This window comes from Callospermophilus lateralis, chromosome 8, assembly GCF_048772815.1.
Source record: "Callospermophilus lateralis isolate mCalLat2 chromosome 8, mCalLat2.hap1, whole genome shotgun sequence".
Classification (NCBI taxonomy): domain Eukaryota; kingdom Metazoa; phylum Chordata; class Mammalia; order Rodentia; family Sciuridae; genus Callospermophilus; species Callospermophilus lateralis.
In genome coordinates, this window is record NC_135312.1 from 46,322,981 (window position 1) to 46,346,619 (window position 23,639).

The window sequence follows — 23,639 nt, forward strand, 5'->3', positions numbered from 1 at the left end:
ATATGGATCTTGAAGCAAAAGAATGCTTTAGACTTATATTCTTCTAGACAATTTTTTAAAATCTAAACTTATATTTGTTAGAGATTTTTGTGTTTATATAAAGATATCCTTCAATTCATTTTTATTTCTTCTTTGCTTGAGTACCCAAATATGAATCTTAAGAGATAAATCCCTTATGAATAAAAATTAGCATTTTTAATCCTATTGATGCAAGCTAAAATATCTATTGCATACGATTTACTTGAAGTCTGCAGAAAAGAATAAGACTATGATATGCAGAATATTCTCATTTACATTCCTGTTTGTAACATTTTTTGTGTCAATGAGCATCTTTAAAACATTAGAATGAAACAAAAACAATGAAAATTCCTCAGTGATAATTCTTGTCAAAACTTTTATCTCATAGATGAATTATTTGTTAAAGCATGCAATAAATGATTTTAAATTAATTATATTTGATATTTCATGCAGAAGTCATTTGAAAAAAAATCATGCAAACTTAGAATAATGGAAAAAGCAAAGGCATTCTTTAAGATTCATCTTGAAATTCCAAACTATGAATTTCATTCTATTGTCTCAACTTCTACTTACTCCTATGTTAGATATTCACTGGAATTTTAATGAACATCAGTTGGTACATGTTATTAGATAGGTATTTCTCAATACTTATCTAAGCTCCATCCATCTGTTCTTTTACTGTAATATCTCATTCATCCACTCACTCTCCTTTTTTTTTTTAGTAATTACTTTGAAATGTAGTGATGGGTATATGACTCAGTTATAGAGCACTGTCCCTTGTATGTGACCCTGGATTTGAAGCTGGTCTTGCAAAAAAAAAAAAAAAAAAAAAGAACCAGAATAGAGATAAAGCCAAGTGATTAATTTAATTTTATGTTTAATTATAATAATTCAATATTATATCCTTTTGACAAATATGAAAATAGCTGTGTCTAAATAGAGCTATATTTCGATTAAAATATTATATATAGTATCTTCAAATCAATGAAATTCTATACTACTATTTTAAAACATTTTCACTTCTATGACAATTTTCACTTGTATAGATAACTATAATATGAATACCTAGTACCTCCAAATTATGCGTACAGTGCTTCCTGTTCTTTGAGTGTAAAGCTAAGTTCATTTTCTGAAATCCTTTGATTAAGACCGCAAACATAAAAGTAGGATAAATCTGTCAAAAAAGAACAATTTGCACAAAAGAGTTCAGATTTTTCAGCTGACAACATTTTAGCACTCAGAGGGGAGTTGTCAAAATTTCACTACAGGCAGTTTCATTCTATACAATGATATATTTTAAAGTATCTTGAAAAGAATAAGGTGATAAAATTGACTACCATCATCCTGGGAAAATATTCATATTCTTTTATAACTCTATGTACCTATTTGGTCTTATGCTTTGGTCATTCAAATCCCATTTCTGTAAGTTTCTGCAATATCTTTGCATGGAAATTTCTGTATACAAGTCATTGGAGGGTATATATTGACTTCAATCAACTAACATGCTGGCAAATTCTGTGGAACTTGCTTCCTGGCATTTCACAGACCACATTGATTTTGACCCAATTGTAGGTAAAATAAGCATCCCAAGTCACTTTGTTTTTTAAAACAACAGTTAATTTCACATACAAATCTTTATACACACACCTATATATATATATATATCCATATCCATATATATATATATATATATATATATGTATATATATGTATTTTTTTCTTGTCAAAACCTCTTATTTTGACCCTATGACTATGTCATTATACATGTACATGTTGAGAATTTTTTCCACATTTTTTATTAATGCATTATACATTTTTATATCATGGTGGGCATTGTCACTTATTCATATATGCACACAATATAACAATATAATTTGTCCAATATAACTCCTCAGCACTCTCCCCTCCCTCCCCTCCTGGCATTCATTCCCTCATCCCTTTCCTCTATTCTGCTGATCTCCCTTTTAATTTTCATAGAATCACCACCACCACCACCACCTTTCTTTTCCTTTTCCTTCTGTAGCTTCCACATATGAGAGAAAACATGCGGCCCCATAATCTTTGGAATTTGGCTTATTTTGTTTAACACCATGTTTTCAAGTTCCATCTATTTTCCTGCATATGACATAATTTTATTTCCTTTATGTTTTAATAAAATTCCATTGTGTATATGTACCACATTTTTTTTATCCATTCATCCACAGATGGTTCCACAGTTTGGCTATGCTGAATTGTGCCACTATAGACATGAGTATACATGTACCATTATAGTATGATGACTTTAATTCTTCAGGATAAATACCAAGGAATGGTATACCTAGGTCCTATGTTGGTTCTATGCCTAGGCTTTTGAGGAAACTTCATACTGATTTTCAGCATGGCTGTACTAATGTACAACCCTACCAACAGTGTAAAAGTATACCTTTTTCCCCTGCATCTACTGCAGCATTTATAATCCTTCATATTCTTGATGACTGCCATTCTGAGTGGTGCAAAATGAAATCTCATATATTTTTTCCTTTGCATTTCCCTATTGTTAATGATGTTGAACATTTCTTCATATATTTATTGGATATTTTTATTCCTTCTTTTGAGAAGTATCTAATTCATTTGCACATTTATTTGGGGGGTTATTTTGTTTTTGTCTTTAGTGCTGACTTCTTTATATATTGTAAATATTAATCTTCTGTTATAAGAATATCTACCATAGATTTTTTCTAATTCTGTATTTTCTATCTTCACATTTCTAATTATTTCCTTTGTTGTGCAGAAGCTTTTAATTTGATGGCATCTCATTTACCAATTCTTGTCTTTATTTCCTGGGCTTTATGAGGTCCTATTGAGAAAGTTGTTGCCTGTGCCTACATGCTAAAGTGTTGACCCTACATTTTCTTCTAAGAGTTGCATAGTTTCTGGTCTAATTCCTAGGACTTTCATCAATTCTGAGTTGATATTTGTGAAGGGTGAAAAATAAGGGTCTAAGTCTCTTTCTTCCACATATGCATAAACAATTTCCCCAGCACCATTTGTTGAAAAGGCTGTCTTTTCTCTAATGTGTGTTTTGGCACAGTTAAGGATTGGATGACTTAGATTTGTCTCTGTGCCTTCCATTCTATACCATTTGCCTATGTATCTGGTTTTTTTGCTAGTACCATGCAGTTTTTGTTACTAAAACCCTAGGGTATAATTTGAAGTCAGGTATGTGATGCCTTAAACATTGCTTGTTTTTGCTTAGAAATGCTTTGGCTATTCTGGGTCTTTTTTTTCTTCCAAATAGTTCTATGAAGAATGTCATTGGTATTTTGATGAGTGCCATTGGTATTTTGAATCTATATATTACTTTTGGTAGTATGACCATTTTAACAATACTAATTTTGACTATCCATGAACATGGGTGGTTTTTTCAACTTCTGAGGTCTTTAGTTTCTTTCTTCAATGTTCTATAGATTTCACTGTTGAGTTAAAAAAATATACAAGAGAAGTATGAGACTTCTCTTTGACTTACAGATTGACAGTATTCACTTGTGTTCATTCTTCTTTCAGCATTTCCTGAGTAAACCAAGAGACTTTACTTCTCAGTTATGACAGTTATTTTTTGCTTTTTTATAGACAAGTAATGGCAATGATAAACATTATTGAACACCTACTCTGAGTCACGCACGTATTTATTGTGATCTCTTTACCAAATGTATTTACAAGTTAAAGTTCATAATTTTATTTCTCTGATTATAAGTTCCTAAAATTAAGAGTTTACCAATGTATCTCCAGTACTTGGTATCAATCATATAGGAGCACTCATTAAATATTGTCCAGATGAATGATTGAGAAAGCATAGGGACTAATGATAACTCATTCATGGTTTTTTTCTTTGTCATTTTTTTGTGTTGAATTATTCTTCTGCTCAGTCTTTATAAGCTACAGGATAAAATATGATGAGATGATTTAAAAATAATTTACAATTTGTGAGTGGCTTATTCTTGAACAGACCTATATCATCAAGAAGATAAAAAATACTTCATTCTCACAGTCCTGTGCTGAATGTTATGTCATTCTTAAAACACTATGAAATATCTGAATATTATCTAGAAACAAAAACATTACATTTCAGAAAATTTTAATTATTAGCTAATCATGCCTAGATTTTAATATCTCATTATACAAATTCTGAGTGTCAGAAGAACATAACAAACATTCAAGATTCCACAGCGTGATGACACATAACTGTAAATCCTAGCTACTCAAGACCCTGAGGAAGGAGGGTTAGAAGATGAAGGCCAGCCTAAGCAAATGAGTTGGCCCTAGTCTCAAAATTTAAAAATGGGCATGGGGATGGCTAGTGGTAGAATACTTGCCTAGCGTAGGCAAGGCCCTGAGATCAATTCCTGGTACAAACAAGAAAGGAAGATTGATTAGAACTCAATCCAAAAATTTATTTCTCAATTGTGTTCCTCTACAAAATAAATTATTAAAAAACTTTAGGTGCTGGGGTTGTGGCTTAGTGGCAGAGCACTTGCCTATCATGTATGAGGCATTGGGTTTGATTCTCAGGACTACATACAAATAAATAAATAAGGTCCATTAACAATAACAAAAATTAAATTAATTGAAAATTTTAAATTACATTGCTTATTTTTCCTTTTTGTTTGTTTACTGAAATTTTCACTAATGGTAAGATGTCAAAATGCACAAAAACAGCATTGCAACAACCCAAAAGGAAATATTTGTTAAAGGGACAGCAAGGGTAAAGAAACCACATTTATTTAGTTTTCTGTGCTAGATGCTGGTACTCCTGTGTTCACTATTAATTACAATCTCGTAGTAAGTCTCTGCATAGATTATTTCAAAACAGGTACATTGACTCTAAATATTTCTTTCATAAAAAAACCTTTATTCACATATTGTAACATTTTAAAAATTGATTAGTCAATCAATTTTCTAAACTTTATATAAGTATTTGTTATCATAAAAAGAAAAAGAGGAATGAGCACATAAACAAAAGTCATAAGACTAGTAACATAATTTTCTTCCTTTCACCATTGGTTGAACTTAGGGTTTCTCATCACTTGCCTAGGCCTGTTTCCTTTTCTATAAATTAAAGTTGTTTGTTCAAATGAATTCTCAAGAGACTATTCCGTCTCTTTCATTTTTTTTGCTTTGTCTAATTAAGCATCTCATTATATATCATTGTGTTTTATACTTATAATTTTGTTGCAGTCATCATTATTACATTGCCTTATAAAAATGTTCCCTAATTTTAATTAAAAGAGTGTCAAGTTAACTGGGCCACTGGTGACATTTTGGGTCATGATACATTCTTAATAATGTAATGCAGGGATCTGTAGTATAGTGGTTAAATAGTAGAAGTTCTACAATTAACATTTAAAGCAGGCTTGACACAATGCAGAATATCAGTTAAGTTCTAGTATGGCAGCAATTGAAATAAGTGTGTGTGTGTGTGTGTGTGTGTGTGTGTGTGTGTGTTTTATAAGGGCATAAAATAACTCCAGAAAGATTTTAATGATACTAGTAAAAGAAATTGCTTGGTGGGAGGAGAAAAATGATGTTGGTTAGATGCTTTCATTTTGTCCAAGTTGAATATGTCCCATATACCTGTTATAGCTATTTAAATAATTTTAATAATAGGCTTTTTTAGATTTGAAACAGTTATTAAGCTATATATTAATTGTCTATCACTTAAAAAACAAATTACTCTTAGAGGCTTAAATAATATAAATTTATTATTATTATCTTACAATTCTCCAAGACAGGTGCTTGACAATGGTCTCATTAGGCTAAAAATCAAAATTTTTTTTATATATTCTGGGATGTATGTATTTCCTTGTCTTTTTCAATTTCTAGAAGCAGTCACTGTTCCTTGGTTCTGGCTTCCTTTCTCCATCTTCAAAGCCAGCAGTGGCTTTCATGTCCTTGGCCTACTGTTCTGCCTCCCACTTCTACTCTAAAGGTCTCATGTGATTTCATAGCACAATCTCCTGCTCTTAATCTTACTCACATCTGCAAAATGCCTTCTGTTATATAATGTAATATATGCATAAATTCCAGGGGTTATAAAAGACTTCTTTGGAAAACCGTTATTCTGCCTAGCATAAGGTATGAGCAAAATATGTAAGGTAGCTTTAATTCTTAAATCAGAATTACTCTATTTTAAACAAAATGTGGGAATGGCCTTTTGTATTTCTGTATTATTTTAATAAAATGGAATCATTGACCCTGATCTTCATGCTCACAGCATAGTTCTGCTGATTAATTCTTTCCTGTTACCTAAATTTTGGCATTTCTTTGTCACAGCTCCCTATACTAAACACTAGTGCCCACAATGCAAAAGGCCCAAATATTGACCTCTTCCATAGTAAAATATTTTTTTCTCACTCATCTGTATACAAATTATGAACTAAGTGACTTACTGATAAGAAATAGAATTGTTGTGGGAGTGTGGGTTATGGATGGAGTCATTTTAAAGGTCCTTTTTCCAGTTTTTAAAAATCACAGTGGTTCTTCATTAGCAAACCCTAAAGTTTAAGCCCTCCTTCAAAAATTTTAAAAACAATGCCAAGGGATGGCTAATATACCTGTCCTCTTGTAAGTAGAATATGATGTTCTGCTCATTGTCTGAGAAAAAGTTACATTTAGAATTCCATGGGTTCTACAATTTAGTCTTTAAGTAATGTAAACTTAATTTTAGGCAGCCTGGAAATGAGAACTGAATTTTTTTTAATGTTTCAGAAATTATAGCATATTTGCCTCTTCTGGGTATTTTATTTTTTACTTTCTTTGATGCTGAGAATTGATCCCAGGTAAATAATGTGCCACTGAACTTATATTCCCAGCCCCAAAAGTGAGTATTTGTATAAAATGTGGAGCAGTGGGTTGTAAAGTAAGCACATGGTCCCTGGATTTGCAATCTGATTTCCTTATACACTATTGTATAACTTTTGACAATGTTCTTAACCTTAAGGAACTTTAGTTGTTTTGTTTTGTTGTTAATGGGAAATAATATTTATTTTACATAGTGCTTCTTAGTATTCGGCTTTTAGAAAAATAATCATTTTCATTAAATGACCCACAATTTTCTAATGTGTTCGTTCCTGTTTATAAGAACTACAAAGTGAAAACTAGAGATTCAGGGAAGTATTCTGAGTTCTTTGCCGGCTTGCAATTCTATTTCCAGAATGTTTGCAATTCTATTTTTTTTCCTTGTAATATTTGCTACAATTGGTTTTTAAGACTTCATGGAATATTTTTTAAATTGTGCTACTAAAATTCAACATTCATCTTTTAACCACTTAGTCCATTTTTCATGCTCGTGAAAGAAAGAAAAGTGTTTGTGTGGTTTTATAGAGTCTCCTCTATATCTTTGAGTACCTGAAATTCATCATAAATAAAAAAAATATTCCTTATTCCACTGCAATTTCAATACGAGGACCAATGTGATATTTGGCAAACTGGGCTACTTCTGTGTCTTTCAGATTTGTTGATTTTCCCCCCAACAATTACTTCTTTGAATTTCACATTGGATTCAATTTTCATAATGTATCTTCTTAATTTTTAGATATAGTAAGGATAGTGTGGTCATTCTTAAACCTTTATATTATGTGATACATACATACTTGAATAATTTTAGATGACATTATATGATGTTTATTTGGTTCAAAAATTTGGTTCAAAATATTCTGGCCTGGGGGCATGGGAGGAAAAAAATGAAACCATATAGGCCCTTAATTAACTATTGCTGAAGCTGGATGAGAGGAACACATTCTTAATTTGATCCTTTTTAGTACATGATTAAAATTGTTGGCAATTCTGTAATCATCTCCTTTCTAAGCTCCATTCACCCCTAACGTTCCTTCTGCCTCACCGCACTCTGCCATGGTTTCCACTAGACCCCCACTTGCCCTTCCTGCAGACCTCTGCTTTGCCCTCATTCCCTCACATCATTTAGGTACCCTCCTTGTGCTCTTCTCCCCCACCTCTAATAAGGTACGCATATCGTACTATGCTATGATTGCTTAGTCCTGCATCTAGACCCAAGTCTGTCAGTGGACAGATGATGTTTATCTTGTTCTCATGGAATCCTTAATACTGGCCGCAGAGTAGGACTGTGCAGTGGAGAAATATTTGCTGAATGATATGCACACATACACACACTTATCACAAGTTACCATTTGTTTTCTGTGTGGAAAGAGTGTTACAGAGATACCCAGCAAGGAGAAGTCCATCAGTGCCCTTTGCCCCTCCATCAATGACTTATTTCCTGGATAAGTCAAGCATGTAGTTGTTTCTGTGGTACCTTTTCTGTGTTTCTCTAGATTCACTAAAAATGTGTGATTAATATGATGAAGTGGATGGGGAAAAAAAACCAATTGGCAACTTTACAAGTCTTTTCTTTGATGATTACTTTTGATTTGTGGTTACATTGTCACCTGAAAAGCTGACTTTATAAATGCCAGATGGTTATAGTTAGAGTGGGATTTGATGACAAAAAGAAAAGCAGTTATAATGCTAGGCATGCTTGATTTTCCACAAGCCCAAACAACACATTGACCTTTTGTATTTTGTTTTATCAGCAGCAGAGATGATCTTCAACAATAAAGTAAACTTTTTTTCAGGAGGTTTAGCTACTTTCAGAAAAATTCCATATGCCATTCTTAAATACAGCTTAGTATCAATTCCCTTATTCCCACCTGGTATCATTATTGTAGTAGAACACAGAGACATAATGTACTATCATCCTAAAGTTTGTAAAAGCAAAATGTTAACATTACTAAAAACCCCAGGAGCAAAAATGTGGCATTTCCTTTACAGTCTTTAAAGGGGGAAAGTGTCATATCTCTACAGCAAAATTATCAAGATCAACAGTTGGAAAATTTAAAGCAAACAAACAACAACAACCAAAAAAAAGAGGCATGAATGTATCTGGAGGGCTGTAAACCATTAAACTTGTTTATAACACTATATTGAAATGAAGAAAAATTTAGTTGAAAATAGTGTAACTGAAGAAGCCAATGGAGATTTTATGATACTAACTGTGTTTTTATTTTAATAAGGAAGTTATGTTCATTTTCCCAATTGTATATAATTGTATTTTATCATGTCTTTTTAACCAATGGTCAGTGGTGATGTTATTAATATTCTGATGTTATAGGAATAGAATTTGAAATAAATTAAATGGGTTAGGAAAAAGTATATAAAACCAGTATATTTAACCCTTTGTCTTCATTATTAAGTTTAGATTTGAGGGCTGGGGGTGTTATTCAATAGTAGAGCAGGAGGCCAATATTATGGTTTGGATCTGAAACATCCCCCAAAGGCCCGTATACTAAAGGCCTGGTCACTACTCTGTAGGGATATTGAGAGGCAGTGGATCACATAGGAGGTAGGACTTAATGGAAGGCATTTATATCATTTGGGACATGCGCTTGAGGGGAGTCTTTGGATGCTGGCCCCTCTCTCTCTCCCTCACTTCCTGACTGTCCCTTGCTCCTATCATAATGTACTGCCTTGCCACAAGCCAAAAGCAAGAGGGCCATGTGACCGTGGAATGAAAACCTCTGAAACTGTGAGCAAAAATAAACCTTTCCTCCTTATAAATTGATTTTTCACAGGTATCCATCCCAGTGATAAAAAGCTGACCTTTTTTCACCTACCATACATAAGGTCCTGGGTTTGATCCCCAGCAGCACAAAATAAATAGAAAGCTAAAACTAGGTGATTAAAACAAAATTAGATTTGAGCCCATATCTTTCTTTTTATCTTTTTAGAGTTTCTTATCAAAGTCAGATACTATCACTGGTCATCTGGTGAACTCTCCAAGTACTGTTCATGGAAATTAAACTAGGCCTTTCCTGAGCACACTGTGAAAAACTGGCAACCTGACCATTCCACTCCAGATTCCCTCTAATTCATTCTAAGTCCTTTCCATTGCCCTTAGTATCTCAAACACATAATGTAGTTGGTGTAATTATGTGTATTGCTCTTTTTCTGTCTCCCTCTACATAAGGATATGGATTATCACTTTTATTTTGGTTTGTGGTGAGTGCAAACCACTGAGAAAGGCACCTGTGGCAGATTAAGTAATTAATGGAAGAATGAATCTGTAATTAAAATAGATAAATATTACCAAGTACTATGCACCAAACACTGTTCTAATTACTCCATATGTACATATAAATCCACTTAATGCTCGTGCCAACCCTGTGAAGTCAGTGGTTTTATAATTCCATGATACAAATGAGGAAATTGCTGCACATAGAACTTGAGGAACTTGATACTTACTTTGCTGGGTTAAGTGGCTAATGGCAGGATCTGTATACCAGCATAGGAAGCCCTGCTTCCAGCTCATGATCTTACCTGAGGTTAAATTGCCTTTACTTTGTAGACATGGCCTTATAAAGAGAACAAATACTTATTTTCCCAAATAAATAGCTCCCAACATTTTTATTATCTCAACACACCTGAAAGATCACAGCTTATATACCTAGAAAATAATGTCTTTTCCTGGGAGGCTTTAGAGGGAGGCGGCTGCAGGCTGGCTATAAAGCATCCTCTTTCTCACTGTCTCTGACATCACTCTTAACAACCACCACCTTGACTTGACTTTCAAAAAAAGTCTTCAGCTTCTCAAAATGTCAGCCTCCTCATTTTAAAATGTGGGTTTCGGACTGCAAGCTATCAAATGTCTTTCTCCTTCCAAATTCTGTGGTTCTATAAATGTATTTCTGTGCTCAGATGTGCAGGTGAAGTATTGACAGTAGAAAGAGAGAAAAGCCTTTTCCTCTACCGAATGCTGGTCAAATCCTTTCTATATTTGAACTTTAGTAGAAATTGCACAGGGTTCTTCAATGAAATAGAAATTAAATGAAAGTTGAAAAAGAGATTGAAGATAGAAGAATAATGGCTTTTTTGGAATCCATAATAGCCTTTGGATTTTGCTACTAGGCTCTGTTGACCAGACCCTTGCAATTTCTACCTCTTTGGCATACCTGGCACTGAATAGTTCACATTTTCATTTCAGAACACGAGTTGCTCTTTTTTTTTTTTTCCCTTCTATTTGCTAGATTATTCTCTGCTTTTACCCTCTCACTATAGATGAACTATACAACCCCAGGCCACACTATCTGCTTTATCTTTCTATAGTTGGGGAGATTGTTTCTTTTCCAGATATCAGTCACCTTAATATTAATTATTTCAAAATCTGATCAACCAAGACTTTAGTATTCTACCATCTTAGGTCAAAAAGAAAGACTCTGAAAAGCATCTCCATAATAATCAAGACTTTACCCATTGATGTGAAGAGTAAAATGGTACAGCTTCTTTTGAGATCAACCTGATAGATCCTCAAAAGTATACACATGTAGCCAGGGTCAGTAGGTACTGAATGACTGTAATCCCAGTGACTCAGGAGGCTGAGGAGGAGGATCGAAAGTTCAAAGCCAGCCTCAGTAAATTAGCAAGGCCCTAAAAAACTTAGTGAGACCCTGTCTCAAAATAAAAAATAAAAACTTAGTGAGACCCTGTCTCAAAATAAAAAATAAAAAAAGGGCTGTGGATGTGACTCAGTGATTAAGTGCCCCCAGTGCAAAACCCAGTACTAAAAAAGAAAAAAAAAAAAAAAGTATACACATGCAATTACTATATGATGCAGTAATTCCATTTTGGAGTATACATCCAAGAGAAATTCATACTAAAACGTGAGCGTGAAAGGTCTTAGTAGTGTTGCTATAGTAGCCCAAAAGTGAAAATTATGCCAAATGCCCATCAGTTGTTAACTGGATGAATAAAACATGAGCTGTTTATATAATAGAATATTATTTGGCAACAAAAAGAAAGATTTATCCTTCAAAAATGGATAAGTTTTGAACAAATACATTGAGTAAAATGTCCTGATCATAAAAGATGACCTACTATATAATTTCATATGAAATGTTCAGAATAGGCAAATCTCTAGAGACAGGAAGTAGATGAGCAGTTGCCTAGAACACTGATAGAGTGAAAATAAACAGAGAGTGACAGCTAATGGACTTGGGATTTCTTTTTGTAGTGATGAATATACTCTAAAATTAATTGTGCTGTTTTATTTCACAACTATGAATATTCTAAAAATCACTGAATTGTATATATTAATGACTGAATTTTAAGGTATATAAATTATATATCAATGTAGATACATGTATATGTATGTGTATAAATATACATATATATGTATAATCATGCAAATGTATCCTTTTTCCCTAGAGTAAATGTGAATAAAGTCTAATTCAGAAGTTAACCGCTATTTTTTTTTCCTATTGCCACTGATTTTGTGTTTTCTAGAGAAATCTCTTCCCCTACTCTCTTAGCATAAGTATTTGAAGGTTTGAGAATTAAACCAACAAAAGACAGATTAACGGGATAAAAGGCATGCAATTTTTATCAACATTTATACACATGGAAGTTCACAGAAAGAAGTGAAATTCAAATAAGTGGTTACGTTCAACAATTTATATGTTTTTTAACATAGCAAAGAGAATTTGGGCTTTGAAGAACAATAAATCTTAAGGAATCGACTAGAAAATAGATGGAACTAATGGAAGATAAGGATGATTTTTGTAGGCTGTGTTTATATAAAATCATCTTGCTTCTGGCTCCCATCTTCAATATGGGTCATTCTTCTTTTCAGGTACTAGGATGTCTGGGGAGGGACACTTCCTCAAAGGGAAATTCCTACCTTGATTTTAGACAGCTGAGCAGAGGGCAGAGAACTCTTCAGAAAAATGTTCATTCTCAGTTGCCTTCAGCTCAATGTAATCCTTATCCCAAAGTGGCACATAATAGGGTAGAATATTCTGGTCCCCTTCATCTTCTAGGTTCCTCAACTATAAGAATGAAGCTTTTATTTCTTTTCTTTTCCTTTTTAATTATTTTATGAAACTTGTCATTAATCATGTTTGTTTTTTTATGTACTTCATAGGAACTAAAATTAAAATGGCAGCTGAATCAGCAGCACCAGGAAACTCAGTCTTCTAAATTGCATAACCATTGAAGTTAACCTTTAAAATTGAAATTCTGCAGCACAAAAGATTTAAATACTAAAAGATTCATAAGATGAATCTTAATTTGGAAGTATATTTTGTGCAAGAATCAAATACGATAGAAAACTATTAAAATATTATCTTTAGTGCATTCTCAGCTTCATAGAGCTAGGAAGGTCAGAGTGAATAACTAATAATTTTAGCAAAAACTATCAAGAATTTTTAATGAATGGACCCACCCACTATGAACCAAATAAATGACAAACTCCAGGACTTCCCACAGAATATTTTTTTTATGAAAGTTATAAGAAAGTTTTAAAATTTTATTCATAAAGAGGGACATTCAAATACTTAAAATTAATAAAAATATTTCTATATTCTACATACAGAAAGCTTCAAAACTAATTTCTGTTTGCTAAAAATAATTTACACAGTAATATGCTTTTTTTTAAATATCAAGGTCATAAATTTTTAATGTTATTTTCCGAATTAATTTATAAAGTTAATGTGAGTTTTGTATTGTTTTTGTGGAGGTGGGAATTGAACTCATGATCTCATACATGCCACATAAGTATTCTACCACTGAGCTATATTCCCAGTCCTTGAATCAATGTAATTCTAATCAAAATCTCAATATGACTCATTGTTGTTTTTAAAAATCAGGAAAAATGGAATAAATTCTAGAGAAAAATGGAAAGAATATGTACTTTTAATATTTGAACAGTAAGAGCAATAACAGATGTAGCATATCACATGTTTGAATATATAAAGCTATGAATACAAGTACTGGGCAAGCTACTATGAAAACAGGGTCAGGAGGAGAAAATGATGAACAAGAGTAAATATGTTCTCTATGTGAGAGTATTCTAGTGAAATCTTTTAAAACAGTATGTCTGTCGTTCTTTTTACCTCCTGAAGTTCCTTTTGAACTGACTGCTATTTTTTTTTCTTTTAACATTTTATTGCTGTGGGTTGAACCCAAGGCCTCATTCATGCTAGGCAATCATCTGTCACTGAGCTGCATCCCCAGTCCTGATCACATTTTTAGTTTAAATTATTCACCATTACATCCCTAGTCCTGATCATATTTTTAGTTGAAATTATTCACCATCACATCTAAGATAAATGCTTTGGAATTTATTTATGATTTTGTCATAATTACTAGTTTGTTTACAGTAATTCTTAAGGAGTTAAATAGAGCTTGCAGAGGGAATGGAGTCTTCTCACTGTACACAGCCCTCTCCCCATGTTCTGATGTGTACCTCCTGATGAAGAGTGACTACTTCTCTAGGAAGCATTTCCTTAGTTAGCCACAGATTAGAACAGGCTCTATTAATAATCAAGTATTCTGTGGATAAAAAACTGAGTGTCCCTGACATAAAGTAAAATTTAAATCTTTAATAGCTTTTATTCTGTGCATCAGAACTCTCTTATCAACAAATTTAAAACTATTGCTGTCTTTCTGGCCTCCCTCTAAGCCTTAAGTCTCTGTCCATTCCAACCACTTTGACTTTCCTTGACACACAACAATTTGCGGTCAGCTAGATTTCTCCTTGAAACGAAAATAAAGATTTTAGAAAACCGGCTTCAGGTCTTGACCATCCATCACCTCATTCCCTTGCCTGTTTGCTATCCCTCTCACCCATCTGGGAAATAGACATATCTGTGTGATTGTGTGCTACTTAGAGTATCTGTATTGAGCACCCTTGAAGCTCTTTGCTCATCCCCAGAAGAGAAGCAAATGTGGCATTTGACTGAACTGCTTACTTCAGCCTGAGTAAGGGAGATAGTTCCAAAAGCTCTTACTTGACAGAGTTTCATCACTAAATTCTGTATGTATGATTTTCCCAAGGTTTAGTATAATGAGATTTTCTTTGAGAAACGTATTATGATATAAATTAAAACACCAGATTTGTAGTCAAAACATTGTGGACTTGCTTTTTATTGGTTGTATGTGCCTGAGCAAGACACTTAATCTTCTTTGCTTTTTTTAAAATTTAAAATTATGTATATATTAGCAAAGTACATGATCCTCATAGTGATAGTGGTTGAATAAAATGATGTTTTGTAATTATTGTCATATTTTGAAGGCTCTATGCCTGTAGACATGAAATTAATATTTTTTTTATATGTGAGGCTGTTTCAAGCCAATATAAAGTGAAAGATATATATTATTTCTGTTTAGAGGAACCACAGAGTTTCAAATCAATTCATATGTAATGATCAGGAACTTAAAAATAGCAATGTCTTTGCAGCCAAGTGTGTAGTCTAGCTAAACAGGTGGTTTTATAATAAAGATAATCTGAAGTTTTTAATAAGCGGTATTAAACATAGACTGCTAACAGTGCACAATTGGTAACTTGTTCCTTTTATAATAGTGCTTTAGTATTCCACTGAAACATGGCTAGTGGATGTGCAATATTCTTAGTTACCATTATGAGGGACTGTGTATATTACAGCTTCTCTACTGTCTCTGCTGTTAGCTGGGAAAACGCTGGGAGCAACAGCAGCTACTATCAACAGGGAGCCATATTAATTATTTGAAATGTGCCTCATAAGAGGAATCAGCAGAGTTTATTACAAGTCAAATATTACTTGAAACGGGAAGGTTACTCTAACTGTTATCATAATCTATGTATCATTAACTTTCCTTGTTTAGGAAAAGAGATTAACAACCCTGTAAATTGCTATAGTAAATGTGAGAAATATAAGTGCATATTCCCATGTAGAAAGGAAGTGGTGGATTCTTCACTTCTACTCAAACCTTTTTTTTTACATAATGCAGCTTTAGAAAATGAACTGACTCTGTAATTATGCTTCCTTGCCTCAAAATCCTAATGGTTTGCTGCATCATCAATATAAACTATAGTTACTTTAAGTATTAGAAAAAAAATTGTATTTAAGCTAGCATTTTTTTTCCCCTGAGACAGGGCCTCACTGTGTTGTCCAGAGTGGTCTTGAAAATGCTAACAGTTTTTTTAAATCACCATTTTGACTTCCAAATCAACTTGCAGTTAAACTCATAAGACAAAAAGCATATTACACTTAAGTATGTGAGCAGATAGAATGCTTTATTAGAAATAGAGAATAAATCCAGCTATTTGCTTTTTAAATTATGACTCCTTCTTGTTTTTCCATCAAATACAATAAGCAGGTAGGAATGTTTTATCTATTCAAATAATGGAAGAAAATCCTCAAGGTAAAATATAAGTTAATCAGTGCTGTCAAGTGGTCTAAATAAATGTTACTCAAAGTGTCATCTGTATGTTGAGTGCCAGTTTGCAAATTGTTTATTACTTCTCTGCAATGAAATGAGTACAAATATTGAAAGCAGGTTGACAGAGCACTTAATATCTGTTTAATCTAGCAATAAAAAATGGGAACTTGAATTTTTTATGTCTCTGAAGTTTTTCCATTTCATTTTTCTTATAACTCGTTTTTAAAGTATCACTGCATAATACATTTATAATTTAAATAAAAGGAGAGGAAGACTTGTTGAAGCAACAATTTATTTGGGCGATGTTTGGATGATTTATTCTATATTTATGTTTGGAAATATTTGTCTAAACTCTGAAGTGAATATTAATTCAATGTAGAGCTAGAAAATATGAGATCATAAGAACAAAAGGCGTAATAAGACAGAGCTTCTATGTCTTAACATTTCCTTTTGTGTCCACAGGACAAGCACATCATGGACAGGTTTCCTATATCTCTCCACCAATTCACCTTGACTCTGAGCTGGAAAGACCCCCTATTAGAGGTGAGTTCTTCCCTATTTAAAATAAAAGAAACAATAGTTTCATCAATGATCAACATTCTTTGATGAGGTTCAGTAATTAAAGACAGTTAGTTGTAAATATGTATTTTGTACTGCAGTGATTGTTTAAAAAGCAGGGATTAAAAAAATAAAGTGCATGAGTAGTCTGGGAACAGAAAGTCTTTCTTATATTTGAAAGTGTGAGCTATTGTTCTGGGGAATACTTGTAAGCCAAAATATAACCAGAATACAGCAGCTTCATAAAACAGGGATCCATAGTTATTCAACTAATGGTGGACAAGTTGAGATCACTAGATAATATTACTTTTTTACAAGAATTTTCTTTTTTTCCATTATCCTATCTTTCATATTATAATATCTTGATCAAAAGCATAATGACACATTTATTTTTAGAAATTGTCATTTTATTGTAATTCCATTTAAAATTTATGTTATTATTACTAAAATCACTTAGTTTTAAAATTAAATTATGTATTTTCAAATTGGTGCCACTTGATGTTTTAGTTAAAGCTTTGTTGAATAGTCATACAAAATGAAAATCCAAAGGTTAAAATTAAATGATTCAAAATACAAGTAGAGACATTTGGCATGGTGGTGCATGCCTGTAATCCCAGCAACCTGGAAGGGTGAGGAAGGAGAGCCACAAATTCAAAGCCAGCTTCAGCAATTTAACAATGCCATGTCTCAAAATAAAAAATAAAAAGGTCTGGAGATGTGGCTCATTGGTTAAGTGCCCCTGGCTTCAATCCCCAGTACCAAAGAAAAACACAATTTGAGAATTGTTTTTTGTGCTTTTAAAAAAGCACTTATCCTGCTGGGCACAGCATCATATGCTTGTAATCCCAGAGGCTCAGGAGGCTGAGGATGAGGGTCACAAATTCAAAGGTAGCCTCAGCAACTTAGTAAGCCCTATTCACTTAGTGAGACTGTCTCAAAATAAAAAGTAAAAGTGGGCTGGAGATGTGGCTCAATGGTTAAGTGTCCTGGGTTCAATCCCTGATAAAATAAAGAAAGAAAGAAAAAAAGAAAGAATGAAGCACGTATCTATGGTTTTCAGAATGTTTTATAAAAAATGTTTCATAAAAAAAGATCAAAGCAAATTTTGTTTGTTTGTTTTCTGCAGTACTGGTATGGAACCCAAGACCACTCTACCTCTGAGCTATGCTCCCAGCCCTTTTATTTTTTTGAGACAGGGTCTTACTAAACTGCCCAAGCTGGTCTCCATCTTCAAAATTCTCCTGCTCTGCCTTCAAAACACCTGGGATTACAGGTGTGTGCCATTGTGCCTGGCTCAAAAAAAAAAAAAACTAATGTTGTTTAAACATGTCCTCAAATTTTATCCCAAGGTCACTTTTTGGTTTTAGCTAATGCAGAACTTATTTTTTTTTTTTTTTTGGAAAGTATCACTTACCTGATTAAAAAAAAAAAATTAGATCTGATTTTTTTTGAGCATGTTTTATGTCCAGGCTTTTACCTCTCGTCTAATAAATTTCTGCCAGCTTGTCAAGGCACTACTGTATTATCAGTTCCTCAGAAGGGAGGAGCTCTGTGCCTCTGTCTCTAAATGCCTTTGTGCTTCCCTCCATTATAACTAAGGCATTGTATTTGATAGAGCAGCATGCATGTTTCCCTCTCTTATCTGTATGCTCCTGGAGGGCAGAGGGTACCATAATTATTATTTCTCTCCAGCCATTGGTCTATGCTTGACACATATTGGCAACTCATCCAGTGATTTCTGTCCAAATGACTAACAGTCTAGATTTTGAAAAATGCATTTATGTTTTTTAAGAGAGAAAGGAGGCAGGGATGAAAAAGGAATCCTACAGAAAGGAAACAGAATGAACCAAAACATGGATATATGAAATTGTGTGGTATTTCTAAGGTAGTATTCTGGATGTACAATAACATGGGAGCAATTCTACAGAGGAAAAAAAAATGGAATAATGTAATTAAGACTATGAAGGTTTCTGTATTCTTTACTAAGGAGTTTGGAAAAAAAAGAACCATGAAGTACTTTTGGGTGTTTCCCCCCAAGTCAGTTATGTGTTACATCATAACATTTCAGTTCTTCATATAAAGAAAACATCTCTGATCTTCCTATAGATAGTGATCTGATAAGCGAAGAAATTAGCAGAGGAAGCTTATCCAGCAGTTCAGACAGAGGATGATGGGGAAATTAGGGATGTGTTTCTGACCATGAAGTAATTATTGGTAAACATGGAATTGTGTTTTAAAACTATTTTGAGTTTGGTACAGTGGTGCATCCTTTTAGTCTCAGCTACTCAGGAGACTGAAGCAGGAGGATTGCAAGTTCAAGGAGAAACTTTGCAAATGAGGCAAGATTCTGTCTCAAAAATAAAAAGGTCTTGGGATGTAGCTCAGTGATAGAGTACCCCTGAGTTCAGTTCCCAGTACCACAAAATAAAGCAACAACAACAACAACTCTATTTTGAAAATGAATGATGTGTGTGTATATACATGCACACTAACACAACATTACCTTCTTTCTTTTCATGTTCTATAATCCATGAATCATTTTGGGTTTATTCTGTATGTCACCATTCCACCTTTTCTCATTTTCACTGTAATTTTTTATGGAAATGTACTATATGCTAGTGCTGCATTTATTTATCATAATCTGTTTCTTTTTGACATTGAGCATTTGAATTATGTCCAGTAATGTCTTTCTAACCCTAAGGAAAATGTAGTAGCAACTTACACAATACCCTTAAATAAAATGTATTCTCTACAGTTGCAAAGTAGCTGTTGTATATAAATTCAGTGGCACTTACCCACTAATTAGTAAATTTGAGAGATTCTGTTTTTTTAAATCTAATGTGATCATACATGGTGTTTGGTCACGTAATTTATGCTTGTGATAACTTTATGTGCATTCTTCAATTTACAGATTTTATTACTGAATAGAGGTGTAAATTCCAATAGTTTACTAGTGCATTAATGTCACAATACATTACAAGGTAATTAACCAGAGCTGCCACTATAAATAGAAAAATAGTCACAGCCTTCACTATAAACTACTTAATAAAAATAAGGTCCTGAATCAGCATTCACCATTATAGTAATTTTTCTTGACATATGTCCCATTAATCAGGACTTTAAAAAAAATAGCTTCATCTGGAAGTAGTGTTATTTTTTAGCCATTCATTATTAAAACAAGTTTGTTACAATTTTGTACTTATTTTAATGGGATTAGTTATATATTTCACTATGAAAATAAATTCTACATGTCTTTGAGACACATTTCCCACTTTATACAAGTGGAAATGAAAGAAATACTATTTTGGCTATTTTGTGGCAAATTGGTAAATAATTGCATTGTAATTCTTAGCAGGGCTCATTAAGTGTTGGAGTTCTCCAAGTCATGTGTCCCTTCAATTTTTCTTTCTTGCAGCCTTTATTTTGCCTCCTAACTATTCATATGCAAAATATCCTTCTCTAGAATTCTGTCTATATTACAGGCAGAACCACTCAAGAAAAGTGATTGTGTGGGACTTGGTGTAAAAGCTGAATCAGAGTCCCGAGCAGAGGCATACATTTTTGGGGATACAGACATAACCCATCAGACTCCCTTCGGTTGAATGTACCATTTTTGGTTTTCCATTTGCTTGTGTCATTGTTTTCCTATACAACTTGGGGATGACCTGGGCTCTCAATCATGGAACCCAACCTAGGAGTTCTTCACATTGCTAGCAAGTAAAGTTGGATAAATTCATGTGAATTACAAAAAATGATATTAACTTCTAAAGTGTCCTCCATTTATATTATTAAAGATGATATTTTGAATGTTTCTCTATATTGCATTTATTTTGTATAGTCTTTCTTTAGGTAGCATCTCAATAAGAAGTCTAATATTGAAATGTACTAGTTTGTACACTTGCTAATTTTGACAGTTACAATCTATACTCTGAGAAAAGAGCTCAAATATTGGCTCACATTTGAGAAAATTGCATCTATTTTTTCCAGTTTTTTCTATAATAGACTGAGTAATATAAACATGGTTCAATTGGCACATAATCAATGAACTAGAATAATGCCAAGCATTAAGTTTCATGTGCGAATTGAATTACATTCAGCAAATCCACACACTGAAAATATTTTTTAAAGTTCAAAATAAGCAGATGGTCCTGCCTGGTGGGTGCATCTACATTAAAAATAGACTGTAGCCAAGATTTAGCATCACAAATTAGAGATGTTAACACACAGTATCATCTAGTGAAACGTAAAAACATTTCAAATTGATTAAAGTAAAATAGGAATGTGACATCTGGCATTGTTATTCCAGAGTTTCTAGGCCCATTCTCTAATATTCTACAATGGGTGCTTTTCTAACTAATCTGGTTAGTATACACTATCTGGCAGAACATAAATTTCCTAGCTTTACCTATGCTTATCCCAAGAAAATGAAAATGCTCTGGTCATGGTACTTCAACACGCTTATCCTACACTTGTGAATGCCTAACAATTATTTTTTGATAGGAGGGTTTCATGTAAAGGATGCTGTGCACATCTCTGAGATACAGAGAGTACAGCTTGCTATTTTAATGACAAACACAGCTTCATTTATTGTGTACCTTTTATCTAACCCTGTAAAAAACAAAAGTTACTGCATATTGTCTCATGTAGTCCCAGAAGGATCTTATTTATTTAAACCTAATGATCAATCATGATCATATTTCTAGCATCAATCATAGTATCATAATACTATATAGACACTGATTGAATTTGGGTTGAATTTAATTGAAATTAAATTCTAAACAGAATATTAAAATATACTCATCATTCAATATTGTCAGGCCTAGCTTTGAAGGTTTTGTAAACCTATAATATACTTTCCAAATGTGAGTTGTTTAAAAATTAACATTAAGAATTTGAAACAAGTTATAGCACTCTTGTTGGCCCCTTGTGGAATATAATTTATATGCTGAGAATAATTATCCCAGAATGTAAGATGATCTGGTAGTTTTTCACCTTAGGATCAGATGACTTGTCCTGGACAACTCTAAATGAGCCCCAGTAAGAAGAGGAGAAGAACTGGTTCAAAACCTCTTTCCACATTGGTTGATACAATGGTATTTCTAGGACTCAGAGGACATTAAATAAAGGCTTGATACTGTCATGTGAACATCTCTTTCAGGTTCCATATGACTCATGTTACCTCCAGGAATAATGGTCCTTGACTTAAATATGATTTTTCCCTGATGGAGTTATTGCTTATGGAAAGGGGAAGTCACCAGGATTAAGATGTCACTAGGTATCTATGATCTGATGCAGATTTCTGAGCTTAGCCTTTCCCCACATGGTACCCTCTGACTCCCTGTGCCTTTTCTCCTAAGTTTACTCTCTAGCTCAGCTCTTCTAACACTGCTAGTAAGATTCCAGGACTTCTTTTCTTACTTTGCTTTTAGTTGCATTCAGAAAAGGAAGAGTATAGTTGCTTAATCTTGTTCTGAGATAAAATATTTAGCATTTTCTAAATATCATGAGTTTTTACAGAGAAGTATTGCTAATCAATAGAAATAATAACATTTATTGTATAAATTGACTTTTTTTTTATCATGGTACTGGGATCAAATCCAGGGCTTCATGCATGCTTAGATGTGCATTTGCTGTACCTCAGCTACATTCCTAGCCTCTATATAGACTAGGTGTAAATAGTATGTTCATAATAAAACTAGTTCAGTTATCCTTTCACTTACACTTCCCAAAGACAGCAAGTCATATTATTCTCTAGGCTTTTTACAGACACCACCTTCTTGAATGACCTGTTGTGAATACTGGTCAATTGTTCCCAGCTCTAGTCCAAGAATTCACATGGATTATTTTTTCGTTGATTTCCCAAATCCCAAAAGTTATTTATTATTTTTAGAGAAGATTCAAACCTAGGCACCTGTAAGATTAATTGTGTCATTTCTCAAAGGAGCAATTCATTTCGTATTATACACTGAAACAGTAGTTTTAATGATATATATTACTAGCAGAGTTTAGAAGTCTCAATAGTTTGTCTATCTACCACACGAGTATCTTTATTCTATACTTATTTTAATAATTTATAATTATTTATATTTATATTAATTATAAATAATATTATATTATAATAATAAATCTACACAACAGAGTATCTTTATTCTACTGCTATCCTGTTAACCTTTTACTGTTTTCATAAAAAGTTGTATTGTTTCTCTGAAAATGGTATAAAATCATACTACAAAAACAAGGTCAATCATTGATAATGTAAATTGTATGAGATAATACTAAATATTATTATCTTTTATTTGTGATAAAATATCCTGTTTCAAAATATTTAAAGTTCTCTCCCCATAATGGCTAATGTTTATATGTAATCACCCTAAATTAATTTCATACCTATGTAGTAAAAACGAATTACCTTCCTGCCTGAAGCGGACAGCTGGCTGGGAGTTGTGTTGGCTGCTACCTGCAAAGCCTGAGAGAATGAAGAAGGTCTGCTTTGACTCCCCAGATGTAACTGCCACTCTCATTTCCACCTGTTGAACACTCACGGCTGCAAAGTTCCAAATTATTTGGCATATTTGTGCAATTCGTGCATGTATGAGTACACACACACACACACACACACACACACCCTACCACCACCACCACCACTTGTGAAGAGAAGAATCTTCTTGACTATAACAATAACATCTTGACAATAGAGCTAGAGCTAGAAGATAGGGATGGAAAAAATTTGTTCATTAAATTCTTAAATATGAAGTTCTTTTCACTCTCGGAGTCAATTATCTGATATTAAGCTTCATCTTTTATACCTAGTGAGTATG

The 23,639-nt window shown here is 33.1% G+C and overlaps 1 protein-coding gene across 6 annotated transcripts in view; it reads left to right on the forward strand.

Annotated features, from left to right (window-relative positions):
- Adgrl3 (adhesion G protein-coupled receptor L3) overlaps positions 1-23,639 on the forward strand; it is a 395,548-nt gene that overhangs the window by 166,160 nt on the left and 205,749 nt on the right. For all 6 annotated transcript variants that reach the window (XM_076865221.2, XM_076865222.2, XM_077110223.1 and 3 more), the window contains one exon: positions 16,726-16,806. In XM_076865221.2, the coding sequence (XP_076721336.2) occupies positions 16,726-16,806 (81 nt within the window). The remainder of the gene's footprint in view (positions 1-16,725; positions 16,807-23,639) is intronic.